Source organism: Bombus vancouverensis, unplaced genomic scaffold (assembly GCF_051014615.1).
Source record: "Bombus vancouverensis nearcticus unplaced genomic scaffold, iyBomVanc1_principal scaffold0038, whole genome shotgun sequence".
NCBI classification, from domain to species: Eukaryota; Metazoa; Arthropoda; class Insecta; order Hymenoptera; family Apidae; genus Bombus; species Bombus vancouverensis.
In genome coordinates this window covers 319,390-344,900 of record NW_027468929.1, presented here as the reverse complement: position 1 = coordinate 344,900, position 25,511 = coordinate 319,390, and the positions used below count along the sequence as shown (strand labels likewise).

Below are 25,511 nucleotides of genomic sequence, written 5' to 3'. Positions count from 1 at the left end.
TTGTATGTTTTTTTAATATTAATATAGAGTGGAATAGATACACCATTGGGGATTAAATGTTTTTAATCTTTCGTTTCTAAGCTTTAATTAATTACGTTTCAGAGTTACTCGAATGAACTATATCTTAAAGAATAAAATTCGAGTTTGATTATGCGTTCGTAAAAATTGGATTAAATTTGAGTTATTGCCACTTGAAGACACTTCGTTACAATAATCATTGTAAATAAAATTAAGAAGTTAAGTAAAACTAGGAACATTATATTTGTCTACGATTTTTTACATTTCTGCGAGACGCGCATGTTTCATTGCTAACGAAATAATTAAGTTTATTATAAAATATGAAGGTAAATACGCTTCGTATTAGCAAGTTAATTTTCGAAAGCTAAATGTAGATATTATTATTTGAATGTCATAAATACCCGATACAACAAGTACATACATGAAGTGACACACACTTGTGTATTCATGAGTTTTTAATTGCCTTCTACGAGTTTACGAATTATAAAATTTTATAATTACAAATTACACACTCGAATGATAGATTATTTAAATATTTAAATACGTGTAATAAAATTTCGATTTATTCGATAAATATTATGTTCAGATAAACTCTCCGTTTTGTCTACTTTTCATATCTTTTGGAATCTTGTTAAAAAATAATGAAAAATGGGGTTCGTTATAAATTCATGATTTAGTTAACGATGTTCAAGGACGTTTAATCTGAAGGATCAGAAGGAAAATCACGATCGTTACGAGACAACGTGAGAAAATTTAATGCCGCAGATTGTCTGAAATCAGCCATAATCGCATTGTTACTTACTGAGCGATTCTTAGATCCTTTAGTTCTGTTTGTTTTGCCGACGAAACACGTATAACATGATCTGTTACCGATACTAGGTGATAAATGAACAATAAGGAAGTGAAACTGGTAAATTCCATGAAGGAATACATTATCAGTTTGGAAAAGATAGATGATCAAGATAGATCACGATCATTATGTATTAGTATGGCAAAATGAAGACTGAAATATTTGTACAATATTACAGTAAATAATTAATAACAGATTTCGTGTTAATAAAATGATAAAAAATATTAAATTTAGGTTTAATATTTTAAGCATTTAAAAAAGATGGAACAGAAAACTGTGATAGGCTTTGATCTTTGAGTATTAGATGGTACGATAAATATCGTTTTCGAAAAAAGAGTATTAATAAATGTAAAGCATTTTAAAAATGAAAATTTTCCATTAGCGAATATCTCGTCTCTTCTAGTCAGAAATTAAAATTGAATGAACTGTTTTTGGGTAATATTATGGAATTCTCTTCAGTTACGTGTTTATAATACATAACAGAAATGTATCTATTGTTCAAGATCCATCGTTCTACTGTTATGGAAACCAGAAGCGAACACAGATTTCCCTCAGTCCGACCTCTACACAGTCAGTGAAAGCATTTTCATACAACAAAGTAAAGATAAAAAATTTTCCTTCGACGACGCAATGCGATTCCAGTCACGTTGCTTAATGATCTATCAAGGTAGACAGGATTCTTGAGGAACCAATGTAATTACGTGACTACGATCATAATTTTTCTAAGGTCTCTGTACCCATAAACAATATTGTGATCCCGTTTGTTATTTAATATAATTACTTATATCTAGTTATATTTAGTTATTAAATATTAGCATAATTTACTATATGTAATTCAGTAAATCGGTACAAGATCTAAAGAAAATATTTCTTACGTATGATTTTGACGAACTTTGTGTAAAAATCTATAAAACTAGAAGTTGCTTAGTTTATATACAGATAAAGAAAATCATCGTTTATATCGTCGAGATATCACATTTATATCATTTTAAAAATAAAAATTCTTCATCAAAGCGAAGAACATTTTCATAAAAAATTACGAACAGAATATCTCGATTCTACAATCTACTGTAAACAAGATAAGTATCGATAATGAATAAATCTTGACATTGAATTTTATTCAAAAAGTTTTATTCAAAAGTGATATCAAATAATCCGTAATGACATTTATTACTCCAATCATATCAGTCAACTACTACCTACCGCGTAATACGCGATCGATTTTCAAACGCACCCTCCGTCCCCCCCCCCCACCCAAATAGAGTTTCCAGTGTAATTCTGTTATTCTTGAATCTTCGGCTTGTTTTTCATTTTTTAGCTCACTTTAAAATTTCTTCTGGCTTCAATTGTGCCACGATTTAAAGTTTTCCGTGTATACGTTTAGGACGTTACTGCGTGCGGAAATAGTACAGAAGGCCTCTAATTATACCGTCTACAATATTATTTATAGACTTTGAACCATATAGTACGTAAGTATGTAATTGTATATCTGTCGTGGTTCATTTTATCCTTCTCTGTTGCGTGAACCAGCGGTTAGGAGCGACACTAAATCAAGTGGGAATGAAACTCGTTGAAACAACGCTAGACATGGTAACGGATCCATGACTGTGCTTCTGTTATTACCAACGCCAGTAACGGTTAAACCTATTGCATGTGTGTAAGTTGGAAGTTACGTACATAACTTATGCACACCCGTTGTGTGTTTCGCGATCCCATATTTCTTTTAATTTGAATTTTATGAAACTTTTTGTTCGATAATTGATGTGCCATATTACATCCGTCACATTCAATGTTATATGGTGTAATTTCTTTAGTTGTGGTGTTATGTAAGTTACGAGGTCATTCCTGTGTTTGGACATGTGTTTGGAATGTAGTGTGTATCTTTCTCTTCGTATGTACATACTGAGTAGAGACTGTCTGTCTTTCGCTAGAAGAATATTCTGCATATAGTTATTTACTGTTCTTGATATTTGATTTTGGAAATTTAATTTTCGCTTTGCTTGTATCTTCGAGCGTAAGGTGAAATTTGTACAGACATATCTAGTAATTTGTTAATCGTACTGTTCGAAATTATTGTGTGTGTGAACATTTCGGTGAATATAAACTACGAAAACCTGTCCTTGATTTTTTATGGTAACAAAGCAGTCTTTTCAGAAGAAACAATATTCATAAATCAGTCCCTTCGCAAAAAGCTAATTCTACGAATCTTGTTAGAAGAAACCGGTTGACGAAACTACGTGTCCCTTCAGGAGAGGTCTAATTTATAGAGGTAGCTTGCAAGAAAAAACCAATCTCACAAAAAGCTTGAGCATTCTTAATTAATCCTCTTTAGAATTCAATTACATTTATGCCTTTTGTAAATATTAATTCTAAAATAACGATGCTAACATTTCTAACCTACAGAGTATCAACAAATAACATAACGCAATTCCCCATTTCAATTAAATATGAAAAATATACTAGAGTCGATCCAAGATCAAACTCGGTAAAACAAACGACAAATTTACCTGAAAAGTCCACTGAATTCGTTTCAATACATCCGTTATTTAAATTGCAAAAATCAGTTGTGTTTCAACGTCAATTTTTAACACCGTCCATATATCGCAATTTTAGTACGCGACAAGACGACAATACAATTCATTTCAACACCATTGAAAAGTATGGCTGGCTTTGGACAACCGGTTTCCGGCGTGGCGCCACTATGCTTTGGAGAAACAAGGAAATACATATGTATGCACCTTGCTTTTTGTGAGACAGAAGAACTCTGTGTCTCTGTTCTACCAACGTCGCTGTTGCGACGATTTGCCGCAAACCTAAATGGAGTTCGATCAATGGCGACGCGAGCACGTGGTCCTCGATGTCCGCGATCGGGAAATCGTGTTTTCCAAACTATTTCTAGTTTCGCCGGTTCCACTGTCAATCAACGTTTCTTCCTTTGGTTCCGTTTCTCTTCGATTCTCTCCTTTTTTATTGGCAAACACGTGTCACCGAGTATCGTGTTCGTCTTCGCTAAGCAAGCTTATTTCATCATATTTGTACAAGACTTCGTGAACATCGGACGTTTTTCTCCTCTCTTTTCGAATAAGAAAATCCTATCGTTGTTTAACTAACAATTGCATTTCTTTAAATGGAAATGTGGTCGTGTCTCCTTTATATTTTCAATTAGCCAGGGAATTTAGGTTTATTGCCGTGGAAACTTGATCGGTTGTTTACGTAAGGATCTGCGACTCTGCTTCATCTTCGAGGAAAATTTCATCGAATACAATCGTTTCACTCAATGATTGGATCAGTCGAAAGGGAGATTCCGTGACTGCCTGTATAAATATTGATCATAGTGTCTCTTGAAGGGAAGCTGTACCAATCTTGTTGATTTAACTACTGATCTTACTTTATCCTCGAGAAAAATTACTTACTTTGATTGTTTGACCATTAATTTTAGCGTTTCTTCGAGGGAAACAGTGTTGATCGCTCGAGTCTGCTTCTTTCTCAAGGTAAATTGTATTTACTATTTACTCGATCAGCTATTTTATTTTCTTTTCCCGGAGAAACCTTGTTTCTCGCCTGTTTGACCATCCGCGCTATTTCTTCTTTGAGATAAACTGCAGCGATTATTCGTGTAATCAACAAATCTACTTTTTCTTTCTTTACGAAGGAAATCGTGTATTTAACGAAATCTCGCTTGTTTAGTCATTGATTCCGCTAACTTTTCCAAATAAATCGTCAATCATTCGCTCGATTGCCAATTCTAATTTTGCTTCGAAGCAAACTGCGTTGATTATTCGTATAACCTTTTTAATAGAAACTGTTTTTCGCCTATTTTATCGCCAATTTCCTTTTCAAAATAACATGTATTAATTATTCGTTTAATCGCAGATTTTATTTTATTTTATTTCTATTTCTATTTCGTTTTATCATCGATTTTCCGCCGTCTTCAAAGAAACCCACGTGAATTACTTTAATTGCTTTTTCAAACTAATTTTATTTCTTTACTTTTAAATTAAGAAGCAGCAACGAAAATGCTACAATAACGGAAAAATTCTTCGGTTATCTCCACAAAGAACACGAAGTTATCGAACTTAGTGTATTGAGACATTTTGTTCGTTGGAAGTTAGTCGACGACATTTGGAACGGAAAGATACATTTGACATGATTTAGTGTGACGTTGAGAGAGAAAAATGGTTTGATCGAGGGTGCCCTTAATTACTAATTTCATAACTTGCTGTTAATCGATCTGACAGTGATATTAGTGGATGTGGTTGGTAGTGCCTGATTAATCGTGATCGATATTTTGAACAAAGAGCAACGAGAAACGATCGCGATTTCTGGAATTTCTCGAATTTTCGAACATTTCGAAAATTATTAGAAAATATTGTAGAAAAATTTCACGATAAGATACAAGATATTTTTGGATTACTCTGTCTGGACTTTGGTTCTTATTTTAATAATTAAAATGATCAATCATCTATCGTATGGGGTGTTTAGGATTAAGATAGCGATTCCAGTGACGAACGTTTATCCCTATTACGAACAATGTCAACGGAAGGACGTAAACTTCACAGAGCTGTTGAAGAGCGATAAGAGCCTGAGCTCATCGGGCTTCCAAACAAACAAAACGATAAAATGTACTCAATGGGAGTATAATTTTACGCAGATTCCATATCCTAGTATAGGAACTGAGGTGAAGTATTCACATCGTTGTCTGAATCGCATGCTTCGAAATTCTTACACTTCTGCTGCGTTCTTTGGGTCATTTCCGATCTACTCTAACCTTGTTATAGTAAATTTCTTAAGTTTAAAGAAAGTATAAGACGATAATTGTTAATACGGATAATTCCTCGTTCCGATTTTACGCGAACGTTTTTTTCAGAGCCTAAAGAACTCTTTCATTCATCGAACTGCGAGCAGAATCGAGATATAAAAATTCGAAGACCGCAGCAGGATTAAAATTATATTCTGAAAAATATGAATCTGGTTTTTCGCTGACTAACTCTTAACCTTGGTGATTAGCTAGATTGGGTATGCGACCGAGAATACCGCGTATCAACGGCGCAGGCCATCTTCTTCTGCGGATCCATCATCGGTGGTTTCCTAGTCGGTTGGATCGCCGATCACAAGGGTCGTATCCCAGCTTTAATGTTCTGCAATGGTATCGCCCTTTTTGCCTCCATTTTCACTGCCAGCGCAAATAGTTTTTGGTCATTCGCCGTCTGTAGGTTTCTCACTGGACTGGCGTTCGATAACTGTATCAACATTCCTCTGATTATCGGTAAGCCTTCTACGAAGTAGAAAGTGCGAGAGGTTCGACCGATAAGCCAATGTTTCAGTCACGCGAGAGATAACGTTAGTATGAAGTCAATGTTTCTATTACGTGAAAGATGATGTTGCGTGAGAAATTTTTGATGAATTGTTCCTCGAAGATAATTTTGACGTTGCTGTACTCGATTGAACTATACGGTTCGAGTTCTTGATTCAAGAGCTTTTGCCACCACCAGAGATGAATATATTGATTTTGTTATTGTTAAAGATCGTTTCATCGATTTTCATGTCGTCGAGGATAGTTATATCTTGATATTCTTAAATCGAGTTATACAAGGTGGTTGGTAACTGGTGGTACAAGCGGAAAGAAGTCGAAAATATAGAATACAAATTTTTTTTTTAATTCTTCCATCGAGACAACGATCTACAGTGAGATCCGTTATAACGAGACGCGATAAAGTGCACGCGTATCGAGCGAAAATTCAAAGTCGATTTTCTCGAAAACAAAGCCTCGAACGAAAAATTTTTATTCTATATTTTCGACTTCTTTTTTCGCGTAGAATCACCCCATTTCCGCTTGTACCACCAGTTACCAACCACTCTGTATATTCGTTCGAAATGAAAATTATCACAAAATTTTCAACACGTAATTCGTTTAAATACGTTAGAAGCAAAACACGTGCATTATGTAGCGCTTTTTGTTATACGGACCAGCTCAAACTCGGAACATTCACGTTTGCAGAGTAAACGGATTAATTTAAAATCGGAATTATATTTATAATCTTACAATTATCCTACAATTATGTTGATGGTATCGTTCATTCGGCTCGTCATCAATTGCTCCATATTAATAATAACCGGTTTCACTCGATAAATTTTCCATGTTCTATTACTGCAACATAAAGAATAATCGTCGTTAAGTATCTTGATATAATAATCAGTTATTCCGAGAGTCATCGATGATCAATTATCCCACAGTTCTCGAATATATGGCTGTTTCGAAACGAACGTTGGACGTGAATATCGCCTTTGGCGTATACTTCGCAGTGGCCAGTACAATTTTACCATGGATAGCCTATTATATCGCGAACTGGAGATATTTTACTTACGTTACTGCCATACCGCTGTTATCTGTCGCTATCACACCGTGGATTCTTCCCGAGAGCGCCCGGTAAGTAAACTCCTAATCGTTCGATTATTCGAATTCTCAACTTGCGCTTTGAGATTTATGCAAATTTACTTATCGATCCATATCACTCGTATTTTCTCTGTTCAAGCTGGTACGTTTCCAACGGGATGATGGACAAGGTTGTTGAGAAACTACGGAGAATAGCTAGGATCAATCGCAGAAATCCAGACTCGCGTATTTGCGATATATTCGTCGTAAGTTCGATCAAATAGAATTCTAGAAAGCTTACGCGAAATCATACGGTACAGTACTTGAATCTGTGCTGACAGATATATTTGATTCACGTCGAAAACACACAGACTCGCGAATGTATTTTAACATGCATAGACAGGTTTTAAAAATGAAACGCGATGAAAAATGAAATATGAAATGAAACTTGACTGTCGCGATTCCATTGTGGTATTATATCGATCTCGTACAAAATTTGAAGTAAATCTGGGAATTTATATAGAAATTATAAAATATTTACAATTTACAAGTACAATCGGGGATAAAAATAAGCTGCTATAGTTAATGGAAATAGATGTGAAGAAAGTATAATCAAATTAGTATCAGCCTCATATACTTGAGTTTTATTTATTATATTTCCTTCTAATAATATGCGGATAGTTCAGCAAATGATTGAAATGAATTTTTACATTTTCTCCACTAATCCACTTAGTTTTGTTCCCGACTGTATTTCGGATCAGAAAAGTATTTAATCAACCAACCACCCATTATATTAATAAATCTCGATATCAAAAGCCATGCCGACTAATTCCATAAAACAGAATGCAAAGTGCCACTGTTCGTGCTATCTATTAATGACGAATAAAATGAAAATAAAATTTCTTTTCAGTGTGTTATGAATTTTGAACTGTGTAAGGGCTAAAGGCACGACTCGTATTATATCTTTCGTTAATTATTCTCGAAATAAATTCTTGCAGAGTAACATGGAGGCACCGGACAAAATTCAAGAATCAGCGACGCTGCTCGATCTGTTCAGAACGCCACGGTTGGCGAGAAACACTATTCTTCTAGTTGCATGCTGGCAAGTATAAGATACGAGTTCATGTTGCGAGAAAACCTTCATAAATAACCGATACAATCTTGTAGGTGTTTCACCCTGATCCCGTTCGACGGTCACGTGTATTCATTAAAACTTATCCAGAGCTCGGTGTTCGTGTCGTTCTCGATCGCCTGTGCCACAGAACTTCCAGCTGGGTTATTACTCGCCCTGTTGCTCGACCGATGGGGTCGTAGACTCTGCGGATTTCTCACGATGGCAATGACCTGTGTACTCAGTATCGCTGAACTTATGCTGCATTCCAGTAAATATATCGATCTGTTTATTAAAGTAAAATTAAAACGATTATAATGACGTATTATTGAGAAAAATCTGAAATTAAGTTTATGATGAATGTAAAAGAATTTTGGCAACTTCGAAGGTATTAATCTTGGAAAATAATTATTTTGATGGAACTAGAATTTAGGAATTATTAGGAATTAATTTAGTGGCGAAATTGAAAGAGGTGTGCACATTTTAGAAGCAATAATTTTCTATATGTTGGTTTTCTAGAATTTGGAGATTTATAGAAGTTTAAAGTTTGTGTGAAATTTTAATTTGTTTTTGATTAAGCTTCGATCGGACTATATTTTTAATTAAACTTACAATCAAGTATTGTGTATCCAGGATTAATTTTGTATTTTTTAATTTATTCCCCAGTGCTCGCGAAATTAGTAATGTCAATATTGTCGCGATTCTGTCTGAACATGGCAGCCAATGTTGGTCTTCAGTATGCAGCAGAACTTCTGCCCACGCCAGTCAGATCGCAGGGCGTATCTTTCATTCATATTTTCGGAATAGTTGCACACTCTTTGGCGCCATATATCACTGACTCGGTAAATAAATATTTATACTACTATTGTTGTTACAACATTTTTGAAACACCGCTAAGTACATCCACGTTCAACTTCTCTTTAATTTATTCCAAAAGATACAATAAGCGCTATTAGAAATTATGAAAAAGTTCTCATGTAAATTTTCTCATGAAAATGTAAAATAGTTTTTTTCTTACCTTAAAACAAGTTGTTTCCTGAAGAAGTTAAATATTATAAAAATCTGATCAAAATATTTCTCACTTTCTAGAAAGCCCGTTTTGGAAGTTGCAACCAACGCTTTTCTTTAACTGATCTTTAGTCAAAAAATTGAAATTTAAAATAAAAAATGATGGAATAACTTAAGATATGAAACTATATTGGTTGAAACTTTCTAATGAAACTTTTTAAATGAGAAATACTTTGACCAGATTTTCATGGTATTTAACCTTTGCTCATATAAATTAATATTTGTTCATTAGGCTGCAATTTGGGAGGGATTTCCAATGCTCATTATCAGCACGGTGTCCTTTTTTGGCGCTGCACTGGTTTTGTTCCTGCCGGAAACTGTCGGCCAGAATCTTCCTCAGACTATCAAGCAAAGCGAAGAATTCGGAAGGGACCAACATTTCTGGTCGTTGCCTCGCTACCATAAGACACACTTCAATGGACATCAACACTATCACTCCTGTGAACGATAATTATCTGATTTTTAATAATAATTCAATTAAAAAACACGAAGGAGGATTCGTGTTTTTTTAGAAGTAACAATATTACAAGCGGATCAGTCTGACGATTTTTGTACGAGAAAAAATCGGAACATATTATTTTTCTATTCTCCTACATTAATTTTTATTTTTATCGTTTACGTTTAAGAATTTGTAAGCCTTAATTCTAAAAAGAGCGAGCTTAGAAATCGTGTTCCTATATAATTTTTATTATTATCTTTTAAGAGCTTTTATAATTTTAATGCTAATTTTCACTTGCGTTACGCACGTTCGAATCGTTCAGCGGTTGGTGCTAATTTGATATTCAAAGATATTACGTAGAATAATATCGAAAATGTTACGTAAATTAATAATTACGTAATTTATTAATTACGTAAATAATAAATTAGGGAGATTTAAATTTTTGATTCCTTTAATGTTTTTAACATTTTTTACTGGAATATATTGGACAAAATCTTATTTAAAAAAATAGTACGTTTAGATAATTTTTCTTTGTGAAAAGAAACAGTTATATCTTTTGAACGATTATCCACGTATTTTTAACGATTATTTATCTATTCGTTATATTTTTTTGTACGATTTTAAATAACGTACAATATTAATAAAATCCAAGCTTGAAGACTTTTTAAATTATTGTTATAATTTCTTCAGCACCAACTGCTGGACTTTTATCTATCTAAAACGAGTTGTGCGTACATTAAAAAAAAAATAACTCTAATTGACTGTTTCTATGGTTTAGGAAGAAGAAAAAAAGAAAGGAAAGAATATTGTAAGCAAATCGTGCCATCGTATGACGATCAGTGTTCGTCGTTGTGCCAATAACAACGCAATCAATCTGAAGAAACCTATTCATAGTATTCATAATCATCACTCACGTATACATTCGCGTATACACTCACGTCCATAAGATTGATTCGCCGAATAAAACTTCCATAAACCTTAATATAAGAAACAATTCTACTTTTTATTTGCACACACATCGACGAATCCCCCGAACAAAAATAAACTGCTAAATATCTCTATAATTAAATACATTAATGCTCGATGATCCTCGTTCATCATTATACGTCTAATCTAACTCCATCCTATAATTAGGAGTTCTACGATAACGATCACTTATGTTACAATGTATTAACCCTTAACAGCCGAACTTAATTATAATTAATTATAGAAAATAAAATGCTTCATTATACGGATATTTGAAGTAATATTCTGTATTATACAGGGTGTCTGGTAATTGATACTGTGATAACCAGTGGTTAGTTAATGTGGTTAATAACCAGTGGTACAGAATAATACTATGTGAAAGGATCTGTTGAAAATATAGAACGAGAGATTTTCGTACGACGTTCGAGAGAATGAAATTCTGAAGCTTTGTCAACTCGTGTTCACACGACATTCACGAAACATATTCAAAATTTATTTTCTCGAAAATACGAAGAATCATCAGTTACGAAACACTCTGTACTATATCACATTATTATATCACTATCGTATTGATAAGAAATGTCGATATTATAACTCCTTAAGACTCCCTTAATATTTATTTGCGATTCAGCTTAATATGTATTGGCCCTGTGTAATTTCAAGATTAAAAATATAAAAGAATTCATTCCTGATTACGATATCGTACATGATTTACAAAATCATCGACCGTCAAGGGTTAAATGAGAATTCTCTCGTCCAGAATTATTTTCCAGACGATCGAATTATTATCCATTGCATCACGAGGATCGAACTAACTTGTAGCCTTGAACAATTATGTACAGTTGAATCTCTAGCGTAGGAATATTTCAAAGAATCTCAGGTTTTGAGGAACGATAGCTGATATTTGCAACGAACAATAGTATGTCTTTTTAATCGGTAACTGAAAGCAGGGGCTAGTCTCATAAGTACGCGAATGATTCTAACGATCGAATGATTCTAGTTGCTAGAATCATTGTTTAAAGGTGGTATAACGGAGATTGTGCGCTTAAGACGAACAGGTCGGAGGATCGAAAGGAACGAGATTGGAAATATTCGCGTCTCTTCACGAATCAGAATTTTACTATTTCTAATTGAACACGTGACGGAGTTTCGATCTGTTTCAAGTAACATTTAAACCTGAGCATTTTCAAAATTAACTCATTATCTATCAATTTTTCTTCTAAAATTTGTATATAATTCTATAAATTATTTACTGCTTTTTCCATTGGATTTAAACAGAACAATTTCGGAAGAATGTCGAACATTATGTTAATATCCTTTGTATTAAAAAAAATTCCTGCTTAAAAAGATCCTACAACTTTCATTTTATAATCTCAATTGGGTATGATGGTAGCTAATGAACGCTTAGCAATTAATTGTTTTAATGCATTCCATTTTATGAATGATCAGTAATTACGGATTCAAGGATACTTATCAGAAGTAATATTCTTATTATATCTAAATATATCAAATAGAGATATTTCTCGTATTAATACTGAAAGATCATAAAAAAGAAAATATCATAAAAGAATTTCAATCTTGATGTTTCATTAGAATAATATATATATATGTATGTATATATTTAAATTAAATAACAGAGATCTCAGAGTTTTCAAAGCGTTCAACGTGTTGATGCATAAACGGATGATGAAAAAAAGCCACGTTGATCGAGCGAACGCAAAATACACTTCGGTTTAAAAGTCGATCGAAACTCTCATTTCAAGTGTCGGCGATTTATGAATCACCTATATTGATACAAAGGCGATTCGTAATAAAGGAGACAAGTTGAAAGCTTGACAATGCGCGAAGACAGCTCTCTTTTTGTGTTTCGAGTCTCGTGGCAATCCTTTGTTATTCACGGTATTTCATAGTTAAATCAATTCAACTAGAGTATTCCTTCAACGAGAAAAGAAAAAAAAGAGCAAGAAGAAAAAGATATAGCTCTTTCTTTTCGATTTTTAAAGCGAAAGATGCATAAATACTATGGTATATTATTTCTTTATATATCGTTTCCTTTAATACGTATATCCAATACTGAATTTAATTGTACATTTACATAAGATACTTGAATCGTTTCTCATTTCCAACACTTTACCGACGTTATAGTACGCGAAATAATTACATCGCAATATGTGAACGCAACGTACTTTAAATGCCGCGTTCTTAATTCTTTAAATTTCTTCACATTTTTATACAGTCATTCCAATTAAAAAAAGATACACTTTAAAGAAAATTATCTTGTGTGCAACAAAGCTACTTCGTCGATGAAGCGTCAATTAATTGCTTAAACGTATACCTTGTGTAATTTGACGATTCTTGTCTCTTTCACTGCAATAATCGATACTTCCTCCTAGTTTCTCTCAATAGCTCTCCAATCTCAATACGTTCGTAATATCTTAACATCTAACATCACACGCACACGTTTAATAACTATATTTACAACGAATTTGGCAAGTTTCACGCCACTGGCAATTTCATGTCACTGACAAGTTTCATGCCATTGACAAGTTTCATGCCACTGGTAAGTTTCACGCTACTGGCAAGTTTCATGCCAGTGGCAAGTTTCTCGCCGTCGCCAAATCTAACCGCTATAACCTAGTACAATCCATTTTTTGAACACTGCCAGTAAACGCTGGATTTGAAAGGCCTTTCTTCTTTCTATAAGATTTTTTCAGCATTTTGCTCCTGTCAAATTGAAATAAACGGTTATTAGTAAATTTATATTGACATAAGGCGGAGGAAGAATATTATAGAATCTATACTTACGAGGATATACACGGAACCCACCAGAAACTTTGTTCCTTGCCGAAGTCGTTACCCTCCTGTAGGGTTTCTGGTAATTCCTGGTTCAACGTTTCTGACAAGCCAAGGGTCAGGAAGGCGTGTCCAAAAGACAGCAAACCGAGGGCAACCAGCGGTAAAGATGGATCAATGTCAGCCTAAATTAAACGAAAAATATTCTCCCTTTTATACGCTTCCCCTTATACGCCTTCCCCTTATACGCCTTCCCCTTATACGCCTTCCCCTTACACGCCTTCCCCTTATACGCCTCCCGTTATGCGTCTCTCGTTTTACGTCACCCGTTATACGTCTCCCTTTAGACGCCTCCCTCTGTGCGTCTCCCGCTATACGTCTCCCTCTATACGTTTCCCTTTATACGTCTCCCTTTATACGTCTCCCTTTATACCTCTTTTAGAAGTAATAGCGATTAATTCCGCTTTCCGCTAATTCCTTAATTTCCCTTCGATTTTCGGGAAATAAATGGATACTTCCATAAGTTCATTTTCGGTAATAACATTACACAAATAATAGTATACTTTGAGGTAAATTTATAATTCAGAACAGAATAACTTACACAATAATCGAGAGTGTCCTCGCAAATATTCCTCTTCGTATTTTCTGTATACTTAATATTTTTTTAAATATTAATAAAGAATATTGGTTAAAGACAGAATTTGAAGAAGTTGTCAATATACAAAGGATCATTGGTGTTACCCGTGTAACGAGATTTTGTAAACATTCGTTTCATTTAGAAACGAAGCTATAGTGTAGTATCGCAAACCTGTAAATAATTACAGACAATAGAAAAGTTACATTTCCTTCACAAAAAAACGAAACGGAGGAAAATATATCGAAAATCTATCTTGTTTCCGTGATTCGTAAGATCACAAGAAGAATCCATGGCCGACAAGGAACATAATTTTTCTACAAATTAAACCAACTTAAAAAAACGTATTTCAATAACAGATAATATTAGTCGTAAATTAAAAAAGAGGTTGAGTAATTTTCGGATCGTAGAAATACGATGTCGTTAACAGAAATTTCGATTCACTTACCAGATAAATAATGTAAGGTCCCAAAATGTGGGCGATATAACCGATGATATGGATCAAAGACACGCCCTGAGCTCTCACCACAGTCGGCAGCATTTCCGCTGCATATTGGAAACCAATATTCGCGGCGATATTCACCCCAAGACGCGCTATAATCGCCATGGCAACCGTTGTCGAACCTTGAATAAGTTGAGAAATATGTAAATGCCACGATCGCCGCATTCCACGCACGATACATACGCCCGATGCGCGCATGGTCCAATTAAAAATTAAATGTCATCCCTGTCGAGTATGTGACGTTGAGAAATAAATGTCAATCGTTAATGGAATAGGATTTAAAGGCGAAAAAGAAAAAGAAAAGAAGAGAAGAGGAATATTTGTATAAAAAGATTTTATAAGATTCGATTATTATTAATACTAAGTAAAATGACCGGATTGTATAATTGTAAATTCTCTATAATACGATTTTAAATAATACGGGTCTATATTATTATGTCGTTCAAGTCTGTTGTCTATAAACGATAAAAGAGAATTCGAAGGAAAGTTTTGTTGCAAGATGAGGAAATAAAAATAGTAAATTGTTTTATAACTACAACGTTCTATTCTAAATACGGATTAAAAAATGTCTATTTTCCACTCCTTAATGTCCTTGAAAACGCGGATATCCCCTAACGCTACCGCTTATCTCCTTACTATCTAACAAAAACATTATTCTTGCATCAAGCACGAGCTTTCATTTCTCAATCTCCCAAAGCTTTCGCCGGAGAAGCTTCAGAAAAGCGCTTTTTAAAACGACCGTCGATCGATAAAACCGGATTTTTTCTATAAAATTCACCCCCGCTTTCTCACTGCTATTCACACGTTCCTGCTATTTTATTGAATAATATAGATTGACAAGTCATTTATCAAGAAATAAAAAAAAAAAGAAAAAGAAAAAATGTTACCAGAGGGGGTAGCGATGGCAACGAAGGAGAAAATGCCACAGAGGAACATCGATGCGAAACCCATCCATCGTCTGCCCCATCTGTCGAGGAAAAGGGCGAGTAGAACAGCGGCCGGAAGTTCCGTGAGGGACGCTAAAGAGAACGACGTGAAAACGTCGGGGTCCAGAAGTTTCATGTTCCAAACGTGGCCGTCGAACACCCACACCATCAGCAACCTAGAAAAAAATCAGCCGAGTCATACATAAATCACGCTGGACTTCAAGATCGTTTATTAATCCTTCGCATACTCGTTCCCTCGCGTTTGACGTTTATCGATGCTAATTATATACTTAAGCAGGTTCTTAATGACCCACATAAAATGCCCCATATACTCTCTTAATGTTCATTCGAGTAATTTGTATCTAGTTTATGGTAATTTGTGTCTATTTTAATACTGGTTTTATAAAGACAGGGAAGTAGCGTCGAGGCTGATTGGTAACTTGGTTGAATTAACGGTATAATATAATTGGAATATCGCGAGGCTGAGAGTTAAGAACATATTCTTAGTTAATTTTATTTTAGGAAATGCAGGAAGATTCAGAATTATCGTAGTATTAAAAACAAAGAAAATATAAGAAACGTAAAGGAAGTATAAAATTGAATACCTTTCCTATCTACAGGGTGGTTGGTAACTGGTGATACAAGCGGAAAGCGGGTGTTGTACGCGAAAAAAGAAGTCGAAAATATATGTCGGGTTATGGTTAGAATTTTGTAACAACTCTTCACGTGAATTAGCCATTGTTTCACAAAGTCGAGATTATATTTACACGTATGTACAGGACTATCACAAAGCTTAACAAATAATAAGTCTAATGAATAATAAGTTTAACGATTATAGTAATAGTTAATCGATACCGGTGCCTCATTATTAGGTCATAAATTATAGTTTTCCTATTCTCAACAGCTTTTTCTCTCTTATAATTTTCTCGATGACTCGCCGATAATGAAAAGCACGTTGAAGCAGTTATCGAACGAGGTACCGACGACTAATCTCGCCAGACAGAAGCTCCAGAAGCTGTTGCAAAACGCAGTGCCGACAGACGCGATGGAACCAACCGCGTTACACGCAACCAACGCCGGAATTCTGCCACAATGGTCGGCTATGTAACCGAATATTAAGCCTCCAAGAATGCTGCCGACGAAGAAGGCCGATTGTGCTGCTGACCCGAGGAATGCGTGGTCGCATACCCATTCCAGCTGAAACAGAAAAGGGAGATGCTTTATGATTGCGGCTAGTTATGAAAAAACACCGCGTGGTTGGAAAATCGATAGAAGGTGAAGAGAATAAGGAAGACGACGAAAGGACGAGTAATAAATTCCGTAGTTTTTTAATATCATCAGAATTGAGAATCTGAGTCGTAGGTTAGTTAATTGTAGTCTTTTGGTAATATTTTTAGTAATAAAATAGTAGAGGTAGTTTGCATAATTCTTGGATATGATTAGAGAATTTGTCATAGTGGAAGGAATATAAATTTGTTAAGTAGAAGATAGTATCTCCCGATTTAAGTAGGACTTTTTTAGTAATAAAATAGCAGAAATAGAAATTAGAAATAATAATAATAACAATAAATATTCGATAAAAATTTCTTGAGTCGTAAGAAGTTACCAAATGCGTATTTATACGTTCAATTCGAAATATCTGTCTATTGTACAGTTGTAACTTTCACTTTCCGATTTATGCGATATTATATAAACGGATTCATGTTCGTGATTTAATACGCCGAGACGTACAAATAATTAAGGATGACAAGGTTAATTTTATGTTCCGCTATAAACGAGCTCTGTTAAGATGCAAACAGCATAACAAGTAATTACACCTACGTCTAAGTTCGTGCAACCAACAAGGACTTCTTTTATAATGACTGCATTATATGCTATCGTCAGCAGCTTTACGAAAGACCGTAAATATTTATAGAACGACGGTTCCAACAGTTTTAATTTAAATAAAAATTTGTTAATCGGCGTCGAAAGTTTGAAGTTACTTTATATAAAGAATATAATTTTCTCTTGTGATTTTACCTCGACAGCTATAGATTTGTATGGTATCATCGTGTGATTAAAGGTCCATCCATATTGGCATGGTTTTATTGGCCAGGATGGGTCTGCCTCTCTGATACCACTCTCCAATATGTCGGTATAGTTCACATTGTACATGTTACATCGCGAAAACGAAGTCGCACCTTCCGCCAGCAATTCCTCACTCGACGCTGGTGGGATCGATAGTGCAATCCTACATAAAACAAGAATACGTTACATTAACGGTGATGAAATTTGCAAGAAGTATTTTTAAGAATACTAATTTTCGTTTGATTTTCTTATCTTTTTTTAAATAACCAAGGAAAAATGACAGCAAATGGTAGAGAGAGGGAGAGAAATTGGAAAAATAAGATGAAAATTCTACTCAAAAGTGCATAGTTTTTAATCCTAATCTTAAATTAGTCCAATTCCTTGAAACTTAATTCGAATCCTGTTTAAATAAAAAAAGTGACAAAAGTAATATACATAACAATATAAAAATCTATAATAATTTCTCTAATAAAGAATAACGACGATATCAGTAACAGTAATAACACATTATCTTTAATAGTGTTTACATTTTTGCATTTTAAAATTTTCTGTAAAAATAAAATTCGCATAAAAATCCGCGGCCTACTTATTATTTATAAATCTGCTGTTTCAAAAAAAAAAAAAAGAAAAAAATCAAAAATGGGAAAAGTGAAAGAATAAAGTAACAGGAAAACAAAAGCACAAAATGCAAAAGAGGAAAAGAGACAATGACCGTAAAAATAGGAACAAAGGCAAGAGCTGGAAGGACGATCGTCCCGTATCTATTGCACTCCGAGGCATTCGAATTGTGTTGGGATTTAATTACCGATCGCTGCACGTATCGGTGAGTCTATTTCCAGACAAATAAACGGTACGCGGGGAGATTCGAGAAATTGTGCGAAACGAAAAAAAATTTCCTAGCCGATCAGTTCGCGGAACACATAATGAGAACAGCCACAACGGCGGACATAGGAGCCGAACTGATTCGCCGGGCCGCCGAGGTGGCCAAGGCTGCCGAGGCACCCCGCGGCCACAAGGGCACGCAGGGGAAAACCCTGAAGGAGGCGGCGAGAACCATCACCGCGGGCGTGACAGAGTTAGTGAGGAGAACGGACCCTGTCACCGACGCACTCGCTATAGCGCAAGGACGCATAGCAACACTGGAGACGGCGGTAGAGGCACTCCGAAAAATGCCGGCCTCGCGCCCCACCGCGGATGAGAGCAGCTACAGGGCGCGTCTCGCTGCAATCCAGCACCAAGTAGAGGAGATGAGATCCTTGCTGCACCGACTGGAGGAACAACAGAAAAAGGAGAAGGAAAGGAGGTCGCCCCTGCCGCGAACACGAGAGGGATGGAGCCTGGAGCCCCAAGCGCCTCAGCGCCCAAGGGAGGCCGAACGGCTGTCACCGAATGGCAGACCGTCGGAAGGAAAAGAAGAGGAAAGAAGAAGGAGGCAGGGAAGAAGCAGTCGGCGAAGCTGATCCCCGAGACAGGGGCGGAGAGCCAGAGGAAAACTCCGGAGAGTGGATTGGAGGACGCACGAAGAGGGGGAGGCAGGGGGCCCCTCCCGCGCGCACCGCGAACGTCAGCGGTAACAATCATCCTGACGGACAAATCGAGCCAATCCTACGCGGAGGTGCTGGCTGCGGCCAAGGACAGTGTCTCCCTGACCGAGCTCGGCATCAACACGATGAGGATGCGGAAGACCATCACCGGAGGTGTCATCTTAGAGGTCCCTGAGGACCAGGGAAGGGAGAAGGCCGCAGCGCTCGCAGCACAGCTGACGCGGGCTCTGGACCCGAACGAGGTCCGCGTGGCGACCCCCTTCCGAGCCGCGGAGGTAAGGGTGTCCCTGATAGACATAGCAGCCACCAAGGTGGAAATCCAGAACACCCTGGCGAGGGAGAGCGGCTGCAAGCCGGAGGACATCCGGCTGGGAGAAATCCGCCCCGCCCGGAACGGACTTGGCACCGTATGGATACGAGGCCCTGCCAGTGCAGTGAGGAAACTGGCCCAGGCTGGAAAGGTCGCCATAGGCTGGTCGACGGCGAAGGTGGAAGCCATCGAACGGAGACCGTTACAGTGCTACAGGTGCCTTGGGATAGGACACACGGGGAAGACCTGCACCGCCAAGGAGGACAAGGGGCAGCTGTGCTTCAGATGCGGCGAACCAGGGCACCAGGCGAGAGCATGCACTACTGCGAGCCCGAAATGCCTGCTCTGCGAGGCGCTTGGAGCACCGTCGGTGCACAGGATGGGGGGACCGGCCTGCGCCCCCTCGAAGAAAGGAACGAAAGGAGCCGCCCGCGGATCCACGGCTGCAAGAGGCAGCGAGAAAGGCTCCTCGTCGCAAAGCGACCCTAAGCCCGCGAACAAGGAGGTAGGCGCGGAGGAAGCCACAAACAAGGAAAGAATACTAAAGAACTGAGAATGCGCATCCTCCAGACTAACCTGGGAAGGTCAAGACGAGCACAAGACCTGCTCCACCAAACCATCCGGGAGAGCACGGTCGCCCTAGCGGTGGTGGCGGAACCATACAGAGTACTGGATGCCCCGGAGTGGGTCGGAGACACGGACGGAATGGTTGCCGTCACCTGGACATCAACGCCCGGGGCGTTCGCCCACGGAGCCCTGCTGGAACGCGGCAACGGGTACGCCGCGGTCGAGTGGGCAGGGATGATGGTGGTGGGGGTGTACGTGTCACCTAACAGCGGACGGGCAGCGTTCGAAGAATTCCTAGACGGAGTTGGCGACTGCGTCAGGCGACGACTCCCCCAACAAGTGCTCGTCCTGGGAGACTTCAACGCGCACTCCACGGTATGGGGGAACGCCAGGACCAACGCGCGCGACCGCACGCTATCATACTGGGCCGCGGGACTTGGACTTCTGTTAGTGAACAGAGGCTCGACCAGTACCTGCGTGACGTGCAGGGGGAGCTCCATTGTTGACATAACATGGGCCTCCCCTGAGGCATTCAGGCGGATCTCAGGCTGGAGAGTGGCCGAAGGGGTCGAGACGCTGTCAGACCACCTCTACATATTCATGGAGGTGGACGCACCTGGACTTGGAATGCCGACGACAAACGACGGGCGCGGCCCGCCGAGGGGGAGACACGCGCGCCCATCACCTAGATGGAAAATAAAGGAGAGGAATGAAGATCTACTCCGGGCGGCTGCTATAGCAACAGCTTGGAGCTGGGAGGCCTCGACAACGACGACCGAAGCAGACGTGGAAGAGGAGGACGAAATCCTCCGCCAAGCCATGACTGCAATCTGCGACGCATCCATGCCACGAGCCACACCGGGCACGGTGCGAAGCAGAGCAGTTTACTGGTGGAACCCCGACATCGCGGAACTGAGGACGAGATGTGTCCGGGCCCGAAGACAGTACCTAAGGGCCCGCCGCTGGCGACGACGCGACGAAGAAGAAGTCTCCTTGCGCTACCAGACGTACCGCGCGCTACGGCGCTCGCTGCAAAGGGAAATTAAAAAAGCGAAGGACCGTGCCTGGTCCGAACTGGTCGAAACAGTCGAGTCGGACCCATGGGGGAGGCCATACAGGACGGTGACACAGAAACTACGCGCGAAGGGCCCCCTGACAACGGCGGAAATGGAGCCTGCGCTGCTGACGCGGATCACCGGAACGCTCTTTCCCCCACAAGAAAACAGAGCGGCGGAACGGCCACGGGAAACGACACGACCGCTGGAATGGAGGGACGACTGGGAAGTCACGGAGGAGGAGATATGGGAGGCAACCAGAAGAATGACCGCCCGCAACGTGGCACCGGGCCCGGACGGAATCCCTGGCCGGATCTGGGGGGAAGTGATGGGGGTCATGGCCCCCAGACTCCGGCACCTCTTTACAAGATGCCTGAGGGAGGGAGTCTACCCCCGGGCGTGGCGGACGGCGAGGCTGGTCCTGCTCCATAAAGAGGGCCGACCGACGACCTCGCCGTCAGCGTATCGGCCGATATGCCTACTGGACGAGGTCGGCAAACTACTCGAGAGGGTAGTCGCCGCCCGCTTGGAACGACACACAGCGGGCCAAGTGCCAGGTTTGCACGAAAGCCAGTACGGCTTCCGGAAGGGGCGCTCGACGATTGACGCGGTCAGACGCGTACGAGCGATTGCGGAAGACATGGTCTCCCGGAAAGGCGTGGCGCTGGCGGTTTCCCTGGACATCGTCAACGCGTTCAACACCATGCCATGGGACAGGATAGTGACGGCTCTGGAGCACTTCGAGGTTCCCAGCTACCTCGTCCGATTGATCCGAGCCTACCTCGACGACAGGTGGGTGTGTTACACCAGTAAGGAAGGAGAGTAAAAGCGATCCGTCGAGCGTGGCGTCCCGCAGGGCTCGGTGCTGGGCCCCATACTATGGAACGTTGCGTACGACGAGGTACTACGATGCCCGCTACCCCCAGGCGCGGCCATAATATGCTATGCGGACGACACCCTAATCCTGGTCGAGGGTCGTGGCTGGCACGAGACGCTGCGCATTAGCGGAATCGCAACGGCCTGTGCGATCCGTGCCGTGAACGAACTGGGCCTGAGAGTCTCCCCTGCTAAGTCGGAGGCCACCTGGTTCTTTGACAGGAAGAGGCGAGGGACACCACCGCCCGGCCTATGCATAAACATGGCAGGTAAAACCGTCCGGGTGGGATCACAGATGAAGTATCTGGGACTCACCATCGACAGCCAGTGGACGTTCGAGCCGCACTTCGACTCACTGATCCCGAAGGTGTCAGCGGCTGCCAATGCCCTGTGCGGCCTACTACCGAACATCGGCGGGGCCGGAGACGCGGTGCGCCGACTTTACGAGGGCGTCGTTCGGTCACGAGTGATGTACGGGGCCCCAGTATGGGCGGACGACCTGATGGCAAGCCGTCGCAGCATTCTGCTCCTGAGAAGGCTGCACAGAGTGACCGCCATCAGAATCATTAGGGGATACCGGACGGTGTCTCACGCGTCGGCGTCCACCCTAGCCGCGTCCCCCCCGTGGGAACTGCGGGCGCTGGCGCTCAGAAAGAAATACATCCGCCGGAGAGAATGGCACCCGGGAGAAGACCCCACCGAGCAGGCGGCTCCAAACGACACAGGAACCGCCGAGGAGGACACATGGAACCTGTGGCGATCCCAACTGATCAACGGGAGAAGCGAACACCGAGGCGCGGATGCGGTCCTACCAAACTGGGAGGCATGGAGGAGCCGCCACGGCCTCCCACTCACATTCAGGATGACACAAGTACTCACCGGACACGGCGTGTTCGGCGAGTTCCTGAAGAGAATAAGGCGAGAGACGACAGACATCTGCCACCACTGCGGAGAGGGCAGGGACACAGCGCAGCACACCCTGGAGCTATGTCCGGCGTGGGAGCTGCCCCGCTACACCCTGCGGCACGCCATAGGAGAAACGTTGACCCCCTCAGCGATTGTGGAAGCGATGTTGAGAGGGTCACAGGAATACGAGGCCGTCCGCCTCTTCTGCGAGCGAGTTATGCTCGCGAAGGAGTGAGCGGAAAGGGAGAGAAAAAAACCTCACATCCCTGCAGGATAAGACGATGGAGAAGGATGGCAGTCAGATGACCCAGAGCCGCCCCGCCACCACCCCAACGGACTATGACCAGAAGAAGTGACAGCGCTAGGGACAACGACCTCCCCCTAACGCCTACTCAATAGCCGGCTCGAACAAGAGAACGCGAGAAGGGGATGCAACTGAAGTTAATTCATAAGAGGTTCCTAGAGCACCCCTGTCACGCGCATAAGATGGTCATCGTGGAGTTTTAGTCGGTAGGAGTCCGACACTACTCTGCTGTTACGCGATTATTGCAGCAGCGGAGTGTCCATGAGGATTTCTCCACGTACAAAAAAAAAAAAAAAAAAGTTCGGGGAACACGTGAACGTCTAGAATCTGCCGGAGGTCGTCGACCAAACTGGTTTCCGGCGGGCCTCCGGAACGCTAAGAAATCGTCGATCTACAAAGCGATAGTTTCGCCTTGGCCAGGGTGATTCAATGGAAAACAAGCGTAACGAACGATTTTCCTCGTTGACGCATCGTAGAAAACCAGATCTCGCATGCGTCGTCAAGAATGGTAACACGATTCGTTGGAATCGTGCCATCCAGACTTCCTATCCTTTCACCGGTAATTCCTTACGTTCTTGAAATAGAACACGTGAAAAAGACGTTGATAATAGTATAACTATGGAATCGCGATTTCCAACTATTTTTATCTCGTCGCAAACTGGTTACAGGTATCTCCCCCACTCCCGTACGACACGATATTTACATATGCATTTACATATACAACGCGATACCTGGGTTTTCCTGATTCAATAAACACAGTTGTTTCGTGCAAGTTATCAGATATTATATTGTGGTTTTAAAGAAACAAATTGTCGCGATGCGATACGTTATCACAGCTGAGAAAATGGAAATCTCCGTGCAAGTGGAAAATTCTGTCGTCGAGAATATTTATTGCGACCTGCATGGAAAACAAACAGGCTTTCGAGAAGCCTGGTTTAAACTACGTACACGTGACTTGAACAGATATGTACATATGCATATAAATTGTCTCCTATAGAAGGTGGTTACTTCTAGACATCGAAAGGAACGTCTTTAATGAAAACATGTATTGATTTGTTATACGATCAACATGATTATTGACCATTTCGATCTGCCCGAGCTGAAAATGTCTATCGCGTAACAGGGTAAATTCGAACATAAAGAAACTATGTAGGATCGTTCGTTACGTATAACTCAATAATTCAAATAAGACAAATTGCACATAAAGTGTCACTTACTTTTGTTTGTCTGTGAGGTTCCATCGTTCGAGTTCCGGAACGGTACACCAGTGTTCAGCTGGCAATAGCGTGATGAAGAACTGCGTGAAGTAGAGGAACGCGTAGACGAAGGTGAAGGAGCATGATGAAAAGGAACCATTGGTAGCGGCTGGCCTCGCCAACGTACGGTAGTATGTCGTCGAAGGTTTCGATCTTCGAATGACTGTCATTATCTCGATATCTGCGAATCAATGATCCTCGATCACCTACTTAACTCGAATTACACGTTACGAGGAAACTAAGTTCAAGGTGAATGGGGTATTATTAGGTCGTCGAATAAATTCGTGTTGCAATGCGTTCATACCTTTTTATGTGTTTTACGAATACAGATCGATAAACGATCAAGGTGATCGATCTTATGATATACAGTGACTCACGGAAGTACTCGAACACTTTCATATCACGAAACGTTCTATAATTTCGTTAGCACTCTAACGAGATACGATTATCGAGATTATAATAGTAAAATTTGGAATCAATCTGAGATTGTATATTGAAGATATATATACATGAGACAATGTATATATATTTCGCAAATATATATGTTAAATGAAAAATTAATATGTATATAACACATGATGATGATTTTACTACGTACATCGTGGCTTATTATTCTTATTAATTTAGCGAATAATTGACTGCTCAAATACTCTGGTAATTTTTATATATAAAATAACAATAATATATGTTTCCAATAAATATATGAAATTTCTATATACATGTTTAGATCTGTTTGAAATTTTCTCAATGTAATTACGACGATCGTGTCTCACTTCAGTGTCAATGAAATCTCAAAGTGTCTCGTATAAAAATCACCAAAGGTTTGTTTAAGTGCCAGAGTACTTTCACGTGAGCGACTGTTGTTTTAGTAGCAAGTTCTCTTATGTCTATCTCTTCGTTACATTTAGTCGGATAATTTCTCATGTTTATCAACGTGTTATGATCT

At 39.8% G+C, this 25,511-nt stretch overlaps 1 protein-coding gene and 1 pseudogene across 5 annotated transcripts; one reads left to right on the top strand and one right to left on the bottom strand.

The window, feature by feature from the left end:
* The first annotated feature begins 2,281 nt into the window (after nt 1–2,281).
* LOC143304513 (organic cation transporter protein-like) lies at nt 2,282–11,521 on the top strand. Of its 4 annotated transcripts, XM_076626988.1 has the most exons (10): nt 2,300–2,525; nt 5,351–5,546; nt 5,876–6,134; nt 7,103–7,295; nt 7,402–7,507; nt 8,240–8,343; nt 8,409–8,623; nt 9,019–9,194; nt 9,653–9,860; nt 10,638–11,521. In XM_076626988.1, coding segments are annotated over exons 1-10 (1,515 nt in total). In that variant the 5' UTR covers nt 2,300–2,469; the 3' UTR covers nt 10,640–11,521. The 4 variants fall into 4 exon arrangements, with proteins under 4 accessions (XP_076483105.1, XP_076483103.1, XP_076483102.1 ...); XM_076626990.1 differs by lacking the exon at nt 9,019–9,194 and having other exon boundaries at nt 2,282–2,525; XM_076626987.1 differs by lacking the exon at nt 10,638–11,521 and having other exon boundaries at nt 9,653–9,871.
* Nucleotides 10,844–24,964, bottom strand: LOC143304504 (carcinine transporter-like; annotated as a pseudogene). Its single transcript, XR_013061169.1, has 8 exons — nt 24,870–24,964; nt 24,527–24,746; nt 17,700–17,910; nt 16,619–16,877; nt 15,642–15,863; nt 14,701–14,876; nt 13,631–13,803; nt 10,844–13,549 (listed from the first exon to the last, which is right to left on the bottom strand). The product of XR_013061169.1 is annotated as a carcinine transporter-like (transcript).
* Nucleotides 24,965–25,511: the final 547 nt, after the last annotated feature.

Coding starts and splice junctions, on each gene's coding strand:
- LOC143304513 (XM_076626987.1), top strand. CDS start 2,470: ATGACTGTGCTTCTGTTATTACCAACGCCAGTAACGGTTAAACCTATT. Junction 7,508..8,239: donor GTATTTGCGATATATTCGTC/GTAAGTTCGATC, acceptor AAATTCTTGCAG/AGTAACATGGAGGCACCGGA. Junction 8,344..8,408: donor ATTCTTCTAGTTGCATGCTG/GCAAGTATAAGA, acceptor ACAATCTTGTAG/GTGTTTCACCCTGATCCCGT.